The sequence below is a fragment of the Giraffa tippelskirchi genome, chromosome 13 (assembly GCF_054371585.1).
Source record: "Giraffa tippelskirchi isolate mGirTip1 chromosome 13, T2T-mGirTip1v1.2.pri, whole genome shotgun sequence".
NCBI classification, from domain to species: domain Eukaryota; kingdom Metazoa; phylum Chordata; class Mammalia; order Artiodactyla; family Giraffidae; genus Giraffa; species Giraffa tippelskirchi.
The window spans coordinates 38,856,399-38,870,860 of NC_137287.1; the positions used below are offsets into that span (position 1 = coordinate 38,856,399).

The 14,462-nt window shown below is 52.8% G+C and overlaps 1 protein-coding gene across 13 annotated transcripts in view; it reads right to left on the reverse strand.

Annotated features, from left to right (window-relative positions):
• FLYWCH1 (FLYWCH-type zinc finger 1) overlaps positions 1-14,462 on the reverse strand; it is a 28,236-nt gene that overhangs the window by 7,385 nt on the left and 6,389 nt on the right. For 10 of the 13 annotated variants that reach the window (XM_081555203.1, XM_081555196.1, XM_081555200.1 and 7 more), the window contains exons 3-6: positions 4,667-5,097; positions 3,966-4,424; positions 2,568-3,011; positions 2,140-2,403 (exon numbers count right to left, since the gene is read on the reverse strand). In XM_081555203.1, the coding sequence (XP_081411329.1) occupies positions 2,140-2,403; positions 2,568-3,011; positions 3,966-4,424; positions 4,667-5,000 (1,501 nt within the window). In that variant the 5' untranslated portion in view covers positions 5,001-5,097. Of the gene's footprint in view, positions 1-2,139; positions 2,404-2,567; positions 3,012-3,965; positions 4,455-4,666; positions 5,098-5,334; positions 5,438-14,462 lie in introns of all 13 variants that reach the window. The other 3 variants (XM_081555193.1, XM_081555198.1, XM_081555191.1) reach the window with 2 other exon arrangements.

A 14,462-nucleotide genomic window follows, 5' to 3' on the forward strand; every position in this document is an offset into this window, starting at 1 on the left:
AGGCCCGAGGTCCCTTAGGAGGAGGGGCCCAGGGCAGGCCCCAAACAGGGGACTGGCAAGGGCTGTCTGCCTGAAGGGCAATGAGACAGGTGCCTGACTGGGGGAGCAAGAGTGTGGGGCATGGGGAGAGGAGGAGGAAGTCTGCAGCCCACCCTGTTTCCCTGCTCAAGTCCCTGGAGCCAGCAGCCAGGCTGGGCGCTGAGGTCTGGGGTCTCTTGCGTCACCGGGTTGGCGCCCACATACAGAGTGTGTGGGTCTCACCTTAAACCTGGCAGACAGCCAAGGACCACTGGACACGTGATCAAAGATTCTCACGTCTTCCACAATCGAAAAGTCAAGCTTCTCACACCAAGTATCTCATATGAGACCATGCAAAGCAATTTAAAGTGTATACAATAATCATTCCCAGGAATTCCCTGGAGGTCCAGTGCTTAGGACTCCTCACTTTCACTGCTGGGGGCAGGGGTTCAATTCCTGGTCGAGGAACTAAGACCCTGCAAGCTGTGTAGCATGCCCCCCCCAAAAAAAAATCATTCCTCTTCAATTTGTGCTGCTTTATACAACTGTGTGATTGACAGAAAATGGAACTGAACAGCATGTACCTGCTTGGAAAATTTCACCTGTTGACAAAAAGAAAAAAAAAGAGAGACAAGCTTTACCCTAAAAGGCAGGGACCAAAGAAACCCACAGAGAAAAGGCACTTAGAGACAATAAGGCCGCTGCCAGGGGCTGGTTGGGGGTGGGGTGGGCTTTCTGCTCTGGGAAGGTGGGTCAAAAAGGAGCTCAAATACGAGAGCAAAAGTTAGAAAGTAAATCGAACGACTGGAAAGCAAAATCAAAGAAGTGTGTGAAAAATAGGGACTTGAACGTCATGGAACATGAGGAAATTTCCATGAGTGAAGGACACGAGTTTCTGGCCTAAAAAGGCCCCGACTGCCCCCAGCACAGCAATGCACCCCAGGGGCGGAGACACAACCTTACACTTTCAAGCAAAGACCCCGCCATGTGCATGCGTAGGATCAGTCCCCAGCACAGAGACCAGATGGCCACTGAGAAGGAGCCACAAACAGCCTGGTCCCACTCAGCCGGGACGCTTTATAGAACAAAAGTACAGCAGCTGCGTTGAGAGGAGGGGGCAGCGCAGTGGGGAACTGCTGGGTCCCACCACCACCCACCCCCATCCCGTCTCTGGTCGGAGGTCAACAGGCAAGGAGGGGATAAAAGACCAGCTGACAGCAGTGGAAGGAGGCAGGCTTCAGAGAAGAGGGAAAGAACAAAGGAGCTGAGTGGCTACTCAGGATGGGAGTTGGGGGTGAGGATGGCAAAGGGTGAGACCATCCCCAGGTACACAGAAGTTACAAAGAAATGGGATAAAAAGAGAGTCAAGAAGAAAAAAGAAAAAATCAGAGGTCTCGAGTTTGAGAGAATTTTAGGGCCAGCCAGGCTCTAAAGGCGACTCAGAAAAGTTTGGGACTGGGAACCCCCGGAGGAGAGGCAGGTAGAGTCATGGACGGATGGATGGACCTGAGCGAGAGCCCCAGCGAGCAGAGAAGGCCGGGTCAAGGCCGCTCTTGGCAAGACAGGAACATGTGAGTTACTGCGGCCTCTCTAGGGTCAGACACGGGCCCGGTGGGGCTGTCGAAGGTGGGACGAGGGCCGGGACCCTCACTGCCCAGCCCTGAGGGACGATGGCAGGTGCTGGGGGAGAGCGAAGCAATCACAGGACCGCGTCACCTTCACCCCTCAATGCTTGTTACTGGGCGCGGTGTCAGACACCCCCCCGGAAAAATGAGAAACCGCCCTGTGCCATCAGCTTCCTCTGTAAATCCTATACGTGTGAAACAAGAAAAGATGAGAAGGAGAAAAGGGAGCCTGGGTTGATTGATCAGGGGCTGCAGTGAGGGTCCCAGGCCCTCCTTCCTCCTGGTCTGGGCAGGAGGGAGAGGAAGGGGATGACGTGAGGTGGGGGTGGTGGGGGGGACGGGGAGGGAAGGAGCTAGGAGGGAGCTGCAACCTTCCAGAAGTTTCCAGTAAGGATGAGAGGATGCTTGCTGGAGGTCGAGGACACGGTGGGCAGTCTGGGCAGTCTGCCTGTCCACCCAGGCTGACCCCACCCCCCACCCCGTCCGTCTGACCAACCTGGGCTTCCTCGCTGGGCTGTGCCGGGGCGTTTCTCCCGCTGCCGCAGCGCCTCCAGGCCCCCCAGGTCGGGCGGGTGGCAGTGCCCTCGCATCACCGTCACCCGCCGGCCCTGGGTGATAGCGCGGCTGCGGCAGCCCATGCGGGCCTGGTCCCGGCACGTCCAGTACACCTTCTCCCCGGCCGCCTTCTCCCGCCGGTAGAGGAAGGACTCATACACCAGGAAGCTGCCCCCCAGAGGGGTCCTCAGGAACTCGGGGCCTCCTGGGGAGAGATGGGAGCGTGGGTGGGGGGTGGGGGGGGAACCTGGGACAGGAGCTGCAGTGGGGCCGGGGGCCAAGTCAGGCCTGGTGTCGCCCCCCTCCCGCCTCCTGGGACCCTGGGGAGCAAGACTGGAGGGAGGTCCGGTCCAGCGGGTGTGGACTCACCCAGGTCCTCATCCTTGTCCTCCTCGCCTTGGGGCTCGGCCAGGAGGTCCTCGTCATTGGCCATCGGGCGCTTCCTGGGCCAGGGCCTGGTGAGAGTCAGGGGTCCGGGCCCTCTGCGGTAGAGCAGGCTGTCCACGCCTTGGAGCGGCTTGTCCTCTGGGCCCCCAGGGCCGCCTGGCTGGGCCCGCAGCACCGCCATGGCCCTCTCCTGCTGCCGCCGGGCCTTCAGGCCTTCCACATCGGGTGCGTGGCAGTGGCCCCGCATGACAGTCACCCGATGGCCCTGGGTGATGGCCCGGCTGCGACAGCCACGCTGAGTGTGGTCCCGGCACGTCCAGTACACCTTGTCCCCCACGGCCTTCTCCCGCTTGTACAGGAAGGACTGGTGCACCAGGAAGTTGCCCCCATAGCAGGTCCTCAGGAACTCCAGGGGCGGGGGCCCTCCTGGAGGAGGAAGCGGGGAGGGGGCTGGGTGGGTGCCCGCTGCCGGGGGCGCCAGCTGCGTCCCTGCGGACCGCCTGCCCAGCGAGCCAAGGAGGCCATGCAGCTCCTCTCCTAGTGGCCAGTAGGGGGTGGTCTCGGGGGTCAAGCACCACCCCCGGGGCAGGGCAGAGCCAGCTCTGATGTGTCACTTCTGGCCATACTTCTGCTTAGGGTTTGTTTGAAAATTGGATCTAGTTTTTGAATAACACAGGCACACTCCATAAAATAAAATGGGACCAGAAGACACACTGTGAGAGACACATCTCCAGCTTCCTCACCCTGCCCCTAGGCCCTTAAATCCCTGAACTCTTCAATCCCTTCCAGGTTAGGAGGCCCACAGCCTCAGGGACCAAACCCACCTCCCAGTGACTGCTAATAAAACCTCTGCAAAAACAAAAGGAAAGCCAACAAACATGAAGAATAAAAACCTCTGCAAAGACTCCATCTAGCAGTGACTCAGCAACAACACACTTTGGACTAGGGTTGGCATTTCCCACCCATCAGCACCCAGTCCCCTCACAGCGAGGCCATCGCCTATCTTGTGAACCTGCAGAACTTCATCAAGGCTGCCCAGCCGCATGAGGTGGGGCCAGACCTTGAACCTGGGCCAAGAAGCTCACGTCTCCCACCAAGCCCACCTCCCCAAACTTCAAAGGTTGCTAGCACTCCGTGGGGCCCATAAACCTCAGGTTTGTGCCTCAGGAAGCTCCAGGAGGAGCTGGGCCTCCCCGACCACGAGCACTGCTTCTATGCCCATGGGCTTAATGATTATTGGGACGCCTTTATATTTTTAAAATGGTTTTTTGACTTGGAGCATGCTAAGAAGCCACAGAGGACCCAGGTGTGTCTTTGGGCAGAGGAAAGGGGCATGGTCCCCGCCTGCTCAAGGGTAAGGCCAGGGTGGGGGGCACTCACTGCTCCCCAGCGTTGAGCGTTTCTTCGGGGGCAATCTCAACAGTGCCAGGGCTCGGAGCCCCTCATCCTCCTCGGGGGCCGGGTTGCTCAGCACCGGGCCTGGGGTCGGCTCTGGCTCCACGGGGCATAGCCATGGGCCCGCCCCCTCCAGGGGCTGCTCCACCCAGCTGCCTGGGCCCTGGGAACCCGCCAAGCCCTCGGGCAGGGCCAGGCCAGGCAGCTTCTGTCTCTGGCGCCGGGCTTCCAGGCCCTCCTCGTCGGGCGGGTGGCAGTGGCCCCTCATGATGGTGGCCCGTGGGCCACGGGTGATGGCCCGGCCCCGACAGCCCAGCTCACTGTGCTGGCGGCACTTCCAGTACACCTTGTCCCCCACGGCCTTCTCCTGCTTGTACAGGAAGGACTCCAGCACCAGCAGGCGGCCCCCAAACGGGGTCCTCAGGAACTCCAGGGGCTGGGTGACTGCAGAAGACAAGGTGGGGGGCAGGTCAGCTGACACGGAGCAAGGCTTGCGGCCAGGGGCATGGATGGGAACACAGGGACTGGGGCGCCCAGGGATGATTTCCTGCCATTGTCGCACCAGCCTGGGACAAGGTCAGGGAGGCCCCGCTCAGAGCAGGGAAGGGATGGCCAAGGTCACCCTGCTGGAAAAGCCCAAGTCTGAGCACGCAGGGCCACAAAGGGGCAGCTGGCCTGGAACTCACCAATGTTTGGCTTGCTGGGTTTCAGTGCCTGGGTCTGGGGGCTTGGCTGGACCACCCCACGCTGTTCCTCTACTGGCAGGATCTGGGGAGTCCCGGCCAGGGTGTCAGGGTCAGCCATCTCCAGGGTGAGGACACAGTGCACTTCTTCGGGCTGGGTGTCCACTCCATCCCCTCTCTCAGTGGAGGCCGCCAGGAGGACCAGTTCAGAGAACTCCATGGGCTTCGTGGGGGCTTCGAGGATGACATCTGTGCCCGGCTCAGGGGGCTCAGGGGAGGGCTCCTGGCCAGCCTTCACACTCTCGCCCTCCTGCTCGCTGGGCTCAGGCAAGGGCATTCTGGGATGGACAGCCGGCCCCAAGGCCACGCTCAGGTCTCAGTAGGATTTGTCCTCCACCTCCCTGCAAGGAACCTGGCAGTCCAGGGGCTCTGTCCTAAGGGAAGAGGCAAAATCCCATCAGCGGGGACGTCCCTGGCAGTCCAGTGGTTAAGACTCTGCACTTCTAATGCAGGGGGTGTAGGTTTGATCCCTGGTTGGGGAACTAAGATCTCACATGGAAAAAAAGAAAAGTCCCATCAGTGGAGGGGCCCTTGGGCCAGGGTTCAGGAGGAATCCGGGCTGGAGGTCAGGGCAGGTGGGGCTGCCCTGTGCCCCCCACGCCTGCCCTCACCTTGGGGAAGGACCTGAATGGAGCTGGAGAACATGGGCCGGCATGTCTGCTGTCTTGGCAGTCGTGGATCTGTCACTTCCCCCAGCCAAACCTCACTCCCCATCTATAAAATGTGCCAGAAACAGGGCTCTCCAGGGGCTGCTGGGATGACCAAGGTACCGACAGCTGTGAGTTACTAGGAATCCGGGCCCACAGGTGCTGAGCTCAGGTGGAGTGCTTCCATGGGTTTTCCCCATTTAACCTTCACCCCACGATGATCATTTTCATCGACCCAGGTTACAGATGAGAACATGGAGGCACACAGCCATGGAGCAGAGCTGGGGGTCCAGTTGAGCTGGGTCCAGGGCCGGCCTCGCACTGCACTTGGGCTACTTGGTCCAGGATAATAGGAGCCGGTCTTCCTGAGCAACGGGCGTCGGGGAAAAGCACTTGAGGGATGTGAGCTCAGGTCACTGACCCTTCCAGAAGGCCTGCTGCCCTTCACCCCAACACTGTGTCTGTTTCACCAGGAGCCGGGGCTGGGCCCCCAGGGCACTCTGCAGAGCCCAGAGGGGAGCCTGGCCCTGGGAGGCAGGACTCTGGATTCACAAATAGATCCAGTCCCCATCCCAGGCCAGAGGCCCGGGCCACCCAGGGCCGGGGGATGCCAGGGCCCATGAGGGCAGTGACTTCTGTCTGAGTTGGTGCTGGCGCTGCCCCAGCTGAGTGGGGACAGGGCTGTGGAGGTGTCCAGAGGAGCCGTGGTCACTGAGGGCTCCTTGGCTGCTGGTCTGGAGAAGCAGAAAGGATGGCTGACAGGGGCAGGGCTGGCCTGGAGATCCGGGCCCTGGGGCATCACTGTGGGGACATCGGTGGCTGTTTTGTCTTATTGGGGTACTGGGTGGGATGCATGTCAGGGTCTTTCCCACCTCTCAGTAACAGCCCAGATCGGACCTCAGCTTCCTAGTAAGTTTCAGCTTCCCCATCTGTGAGCTGTCACCCCCATTCTGTGTTCTGCAGTCCTGATACCCTGGTCCCCCATTCCTGCCGCGTGGCGTTTCCTGGTCTGGGGCCCAAATGCAGCACCCCAAGGTCTGTCAGACCATGCGCGGCGCTCCTGGGTCCCCGTGGAGGCAGAGCCAAGGCCACCGAGGGCAGCAGCAAAGCCCTGTCCCGACGGGCGGGGATTCAAGGAAACCCAGGGAACAGGTTAAGGAGACGCCTGACGGATTCCCCGGCCAGGTCCTTCCTCTAGCGTCATCCTCCAACCCCTGCTGCCCCTGTGAGGCCCTTCCCGGCCCTGCCCACCCCGCCCCACAGGCCGGCGCGGCGGCCCTGGGGACCCGGGGGCACGTGTGACGGCCGAAGCAGGACTGCGCCGGCGCCTCCGCGCGCGCGGCCGCTCTGGCGGGAAAGGCTTCCGCGAGGAGCCCCTGGCCGCCCCCGCCCCCGCGCGCTGATTGGCTCCGGCGCACGTCCGTCCGCCCGGAGCCCGCCTCCGGGGCTTGAGCGCTCGGGGTTGAGAGGCTCAGGAACGCGGTGTCGACCCTGCGTCCTTCCCACGACACTGTGAAAGGCCCCAGGGAGTCGGCCCTCCCTTCCAAAGGCCGTTCAGACAGCTCAGGCCGCCAAAACGTTGCGGTCACTGCCCACCCAGCACGCACATTCCTACGGGACCCTGTGCTTGGTCCGCAGTGGAGGCAGCAAGGACCCACCCCTCAGTCTCAGGCTATCAGAGGCCGAAGCCGTCCGACAAAGAACCCCCACATTCCGGTGAACTGCACCCAGAGTCATGGTCACCCCGAGTCAGTGTAATTCTCTCAACTGAAGCTTCTGTTTAAAAAGCTTAAAATATACCCACTCCAGTATTCTTGCCTGGAGAATCCTCATGGACAAAAGGAGCCTGGCGGGCTGCCGGCCACAGGGTCGCAAAGAGTGGGACATGACTGAGCGACTAAGCACTATGCATGTACCTCAAAGGATATGGAACAAATTCCAGTGCAACAAAAGACCTCGAACTGTGGCTGACCACAGGCTGTGGAAAGGCTTGGGTCCTTGCACCTGGCTTCAATTTAGATTTGGTTGAGGGTTCCCATTCTCAACCACTAAAGGGCCTTAAAGTGTAGATTGTTTAATGACCGCAAATCCTCCCATAAAGTATGCAGGCCCCTCTGCAATGTGGTCTTGAACCTGAACTGGTCTCCAGCCCAGACTGGTCACTTGCTGTAGCCAATAGAGCATGGCAGAAGCTTGCTGTGGCGGGCCACCCTCTCAGACAGGGGCCCTGAGACTGCCAGGGAAGGAAGCTATATGAGGGGCTACACACAGGGGATGGAGGCACTGCCAGGCCTGGAGGGAGGCCATTTCCACGGTCAAATTCAGCGACCCTCCAGCTATGTGTGACCACAAGAAAGAGCCAGGGGAAAGTGGCCCAGGCACCCACCCCATGGAACTCTGATCAATAATAAACTACTGTTATTTTAAGCCAGTGAGATCAGGGCTCATTTGTTATGCAGCAATAAATGATATTCTTGGCAAGCAACTGAACATAGTCAGTTTTGACTTTTTGATAGATGGAATAATACTAATGGATGTGGAATAGTTCTGCTTTATTTACTATGCCAAAGCCTTTGACTGTGTGGATCACAATAAACTGTGGAAAATTCTGAAGGAGATTGGAATACCAGACCACCTGACCTGCCTCTTGAGAAACCTGTATGCAGGTCAGGAAGCAACAGTTAGAAATGGACATGGAACAACAGGCTGGTTCCAGATAAGAAAAGGAGTACGTCAGGCTGTATATGGTCACCCTGCGTACTTAACTTATATGCAGAGTACATCATGAGAAATGCTGGGCTGGAGGAAGCACAAGCTGGAATCAAGATTGCCGGGAAAAATATCAATAACCTCAGATATGCAGATGACACCACCCTTATGGCAGAAAGTGAAGAAGAACTAAAGAGCCTCTTGATGAAAGTGAAAGAGGAGAGTGAAAAAGTTGGCTTAAAGCTCAACATTTCAGAAAACTAAGATCATGGCATCCGGTCCCATCACTTCATGGCAAATAGTGGAAACAGTGGAAACAGTGGCTGACTTTATTTTTTTAGGCTCCAGAATGACTGCAGATGGTGACTGAAGCCATGAAATTAAAAGACGCTTACTACTTGGAAGGAAAGTTATGACCAACCTAGACAGCATATTAAAAAGCAGAGACATTACTTTGTCAACAAAGGTCCATCTAGTCAAGGCTATGGTTTTTCCAGTAGTCATGTATGGATGTGCGAGTTGGACTATAAAGAAAGCTGAGCATCGAAGAATTGATGCTTTTGAACTGTGGTGTTGGAGAAGACTCTTGAGAGTCCCTTGGACTGCAAGGAGATCCAAACAGTCCATCCTAAAGGAGATCAGTCCTGGGTGTTCATTGGAAGGACTGATGTTGAAGCTGAAACTCCAATACTTTGGCCACCTGATGCAAAAAGCTGACTCATTGGAAAAGACCCTGCCTGATGCTGGGAAAGATTGAGGGCAGGAAGAGAAGGGGATGACAGAGGATGAGATGGTTCGATGGCATCACCAACACAATGGACATGGGTTTGGGTAGACTCTGGCAGTTGGTGATGGACAGGGAGGCCTGGCATGCTGCGGTTCATGGGGTCACAAAGAGTCGGACACGACTGAGCAACTGAACTGAACTAAACTGGAATATCCAATATCAAAGTGCTTTTGAACTCTTGAACTCTAAGGGTCATCTAACAAATTTTAAATCCCTCAGATGCTCACATTTGAAAGACTGGTAACTCAGTGAGAGGAACAAAATATTAAGTATAAAGGATATCAAATGAGAATTGTGCATTTAAAGAATCTGTAACATGAAATAAGCCAAACACAAAAGGACAAATGCTCTATGATTCCACTTATATGATGTAGCTGGAGTAGTAACATTCATAGAGACAGAAAGTCCAACGGTAGTTGACAGGGGCTGGCGGGGAGGAGGAATGGGGAGTTAGTGTTTAATGGGGACCATTTTGGGCAACCCCGGTAAAGAACCTGCATGGAGTGCAAGAGACATGGGAGAGGAGATGCGGGTTCGACAACCCACTCCAGCATTCTTGCGTAGAGAATCCCACGGACAAAGGAGCCTGGTGGGCTATGTCACAGTCAGACACAACTGCGCATGCACTCATGGGAACCATTTCAGTTTGGGAAGATGAAAAATTTCTGGAGATGGATGGTGGTGATGATTGAACAACAATGTGAATGTACTTAATGCCACTGAACTGTCACTTAAAAGTGGTTAAAGTAGTAAATTTTTGTTATGTTTATTTTACCACACATGCAAATAAAATTATTTTTAAAAAACACCACAACTATAGCAAACTATACATAGTAATGCTCCATCTATCATACTGATGAATGAGGTTCTCCACACAATGCACATTTCTGATGAAAGTTATTCCTCCGTGATTCCGAATTTTACAATTTCTCTTTCACAGTTCATCCATTGTGGATGAATGCTTCCTAAGTTCTAATGACTCATCACTGTCTGGATAAAGAGAGTGTACAAACTTTATCCTGATTTGGAGAACGAAGTGTCCAATCCAGTTCCCTTGGTACCCCCCTGACACCAGGGTCCTTTCTCCGTCTGAACAATCTGCTTTCCCTGGTCCCCAAACCTCTGCGCCTCCTCTGGGTCTTTGCATTTACAGTTCTCAGGCCTAAGCTTCTCGTTGTTGTTCAGTCGCTCAGTCGTGTCCGACTCTTTGCGACCCTGTGGACTGCAGCACGCCAGGCTTCTCTGTCCTTCATCATCTTCCAGAGTTCGCTCAAACTCATGTCCTTTGAGTTAATGATGCCTAAGCTTCTTAGGTCTCCTAAATCCTAAAACAAAAGCTCAAAAAACCCCTCCTTCCCTCAACAGTTAGACTTTTTGGAACAGTCCACGCCCCTTCCTTCTCCGCCAGGCCATCTAGCACCTGCCCCCTGACTCTTCAGACCACCATCTCCCTCTTTGGCCTGAGTGCAGGATTGGCACCTGCTAGGTTAATCCAAAATCCATGCTTCTCTCCCAAATACCTGGTCTGGCCTGTATGTGGTCTATCCATGCAATGGAATTTATTCAGCCTTAAAAATGAAGGAAGGCTTCTCTGGTGGCTCAGTGGTAAAAAAAAAAAAAAAAAAAAAAATCCACCTGCGAAGCAGGAGACACAGGTTCAATCCCTGGGTTGGGAAGATCCCCCGGAAAAGGAAATGGCAACCCACTTTGCCTGGAAAATCCCATGGACAGGGGAGCCTCATGGGTTAGAGTCCATGGGGTCGCAGAAGAGTCAGACACGACTGAGTGACTAGACAACAAAACAAAAGAAATGAAGTTCTGATACCTGTTACCATGTGGATGAACCTTGAAGACAGCATGCTCAGTGAAAGATCCCAGACACTAAAGTCAGCATGTGGTATGAATCCATTTACGTGAGATGTCCACTAGGGATGGAAATTAGATTTGTGGTTGATGGGGGTTGGACAGGAAGAAGGGGGAGATTCAGGAGTGATGCAAAGGAAAATAGGGTTTCTTCTTGGGGGAATGAAAATGTTATAAAGTTGACTGTGAATACACTAAAAACACTGAATTCTATACTTTAGATGGGGGAATTGTAGGCTATGTGAATCATATCTCAATAAGTAAGTTCAGTTGCTCAGTCATGTCCGACTCTTTGCGACCCCATGAATTGTAGCACGCCAGGCCTCTCTGTCCATCACCAACTCCCGGAGTCTACCCAAACCCATGTCCATCGAGTTGGTGATGCCATCCAACCATCTCATCCTCTGTCGTCCCCTTCTCCTCCCGCCCCCAATCCTACCCAGCATCAGGGTCTTTTCCAATGAGTCAACTCTTCGCATGAGGTGGCCAAAGTATTGGCGTTTCAGCTCAACATCAGTCCTTCCAATGAACACCCAGGATTGATCTCTTTTAGGATGGATTGATTGGATCTCCTTGCAGTCCAAGGGACTCTCAAGAGTCTTCTCCAACACCACAGTTCAAAAGCATCAATTCTGCGGCGCTCAGCTTTCTTCACCGTCCAACTCTCACATCCATACATGACCACTGGAAAAACCATAGCCTTGACTAGACGGACTTTTGTTGGCAAAGTAATGTCTCTGCTTTTAAATATGCCATCTAGGTTGGCCATAACCTTCCTTTCAAGGAGTAAGCGTCTTTTAATTTCATAGCTGCAATTACCATCAGCAGTGATTTTGGAGCCCCCAAAAATAAAGTCTGACACTGTTTCCACTGTTTCCCCATCTATTTCCCATGAAGTGATGGGACCAGATGCCATGGTCTTAGTTTTCTGAACGTTGAGCTTTAAGCCAACTTTTTCACTCTCCTCTTTCACTTTCATCAAGAGGCTCTTTAGTTCTTCTTCACTTTCTGCCATAAGGGTGGTGTCATCTGCATATCTGAGGTTATTGATATTTCTCAGGGCAATCTTGATTAGAGCCTGTGTTTCTTCCAGCCCAGCGTTTCTCATGATGTACTCTGCATATAAGTTAAATAAGCAGGGTGACAATATACAGCCTTGACGTACTCCTTTTCCTATTTGGAACCAGCCTGTTGTTCCATGTCCAGTTCTAACTGTTGCTTCCTGACCTGCATACAGGTTTCTCAAGAGACAGGTCAGATGGTCTGGTATAAAGTTGTTTAAAAAAAATCCTTATAGAGAGTTCCCTGGAGTAGGACTCAGTGCTTTCACGGCCATGGGCCTAGGTTCAGTCCCTGGTCTGGGAACCAAGAGCCTGAAAGCCAAGCAGTGCAGCCAAAAAACCAAATCATTACAGGTATGACTCGAGTCCCCAGGGTCACTTGGAAAAAAACAGTCTTCACCATAAACAGGCTTCTCACTCTTCGGCTTTGTTTCCTCACAAAAGTTGCAGCAGGGCAAGGGGGCATGGACTATAACATTAAGATATTTTGTAAGTTGTTAATATCCTATTGTAAAAACTTTATTGAAAACACTTTTAAATGTTGAGAATGTAACATTGATAAATTATCCTCGATTCTGCCACTCAAATGCACTTGTTTCAATTCTTGCATTAGTGTCTTTAATATACACTTAACTTTCTGTTGCACATACATGTGTTCAACATGTTTGCTATTTTATTCCTCTTTATAGAGTGGGAGGCCCCCACCTGCAGACCAGATGGATCCCTCATAAAGGACCAAAGTATTATGTTATGTAACCAGGCCCGGGACATGAACGCCAATCTAAGTCCTCAGCGCAATACCATAATAGAGCCACAAGAGGGTGATGTTGCTCCTTGAAAGTACGCATCCTTGGTAGAATTAGATGTACCACAGGGGGCGCCAGTGATAAAGAACTCCCCTGCCAATACAGGAGACATTAACAGACACAGGTTCAATTCCTGGGTGGGGAAGACCCCCTGGAGAAGGGCATGGCAACCCACTCCAGTATTTTTGCCTGGAGAATCCTACGGACAGAGGAGCCTGGCGGGCTACAGTCCATGGCGTCGAAAAGGGTCAGACACGACTGAAGGGACTTAGCATGCACACAGTGTTTATGGAACTAGAATTTGGGAGTTTTTCCACCTTGGATGAATAATTCAGGAAGACTTCCAAAAAAAAGTTTGTATCTACAAAACATATTAGGTAGAAAGCAAAATCCAATGAACAAATTCAGCAAAGATTACAATTTCTAAGCTACGTTTGCTCTTTTTTTAAAAACCAAAATATTCCTTGGATGGTGACACTGCCTCTAGACCTCAATACACTTCATTTCTTCTGGCTCATCTCCAAGTCTGGTCACATTTATTATTTATTGACTAATTTATGTATTTGTGACTTAAAAAAAACTTTCTATCACTGGGAGGAAATACCTCACAACGTTAAAACTAGTAAGAAAATTGATTTATTTTTTTCCATTAAATTGCTTCTGTTTTCTCAAGATTGTTTACAATGTGCGTGAGCTCTTTACAGTGGGAAAATATTACACACGTTAAAGATAAGCTACACCTCCTTGCTTGGTAATTGTTTTCTAAAGAAAACTCCATATCTCTCAGGAAAAGCAGGGATTCCATTCCTCTGCAAGATGTGTCATAAAAGAAGATAAAGAGGAATATAGATGATGGGGCAGAGAAACAAGTGAAAATCAAGAATCCTGTGGTCTCCGCTGTGGGCCTTGCTTGCAGAGCCTCAAAGACCCCCCAAGACATGTATTAACCACAAAGGGAGAGATAATGACTTGACAGTGGAGAAATCTCGCAGACACAGCCTTTAAGTGCTCAAGGCCAGCTTCACCAGTAATAAGACACACGAGCACCATGACCTACTTGACGAGACACACAGAGGAGGACACAGCATCATCTCTGGGGATGTTCCTGCCCTGAATGAACGCCCCCAGACAAGTCACTTGGAGGGACATTCTAAATGACTGAGCAGGACGTGTCACAGTGTCAAGGTCATCACAGAGAAAGACTGAGGACCTGTCACTGGAGGAGATGAAGGAGACACAAGGACAAGCTGCAACACGGGATTTGAGAACAGACAAAGGACGTAGGGGACAAGCTGGTGAAATGTGCATAAGGTCAATAGTTCAGGTTAATAGTACGGGACCAGCGTGGATTTCCCGGACTTGATCACTGCATGTTTGGTAATATGTTGACATTCAGGGAGACTGGGTGATGAGCACAGGGGAAATCTTTATTTTTTTTTTGCAATTTTTTTTTAAGAGTCTAACATTAACTCAAAATAAAAGGATTTTGAAAACCCAAGTTTCAAACCTATAGACACAGTGGAAATTGACAGAGAAAAATAAGTGAGCCATAGGCTTTCTGGGTGGAAGCAGGGAGAGAGAGGGGAGTAGGGTGGAGGAGAGGAGGGGACACCAAGGGGACACTCCAACCCAGAGCCATGAGGCTGGTCCTTGAGCTGGGACCTGAGCCAAGAACAAATATCCTATGACGTCACGGGTACCTCAAGTGTGGGGACCCATTCATCTCTGCACCATTGCCCCTTCTGCTCCTAGGGAAGCTGAGGCTCGGGCCTGAAGTGAGTGGCCCAGGACCACACAGGTAGTGAGAGCCAGGCCTTCAGAGCTGCACTGATTGGCCCTACACACCAGCTATTTTATGGCTTAGTA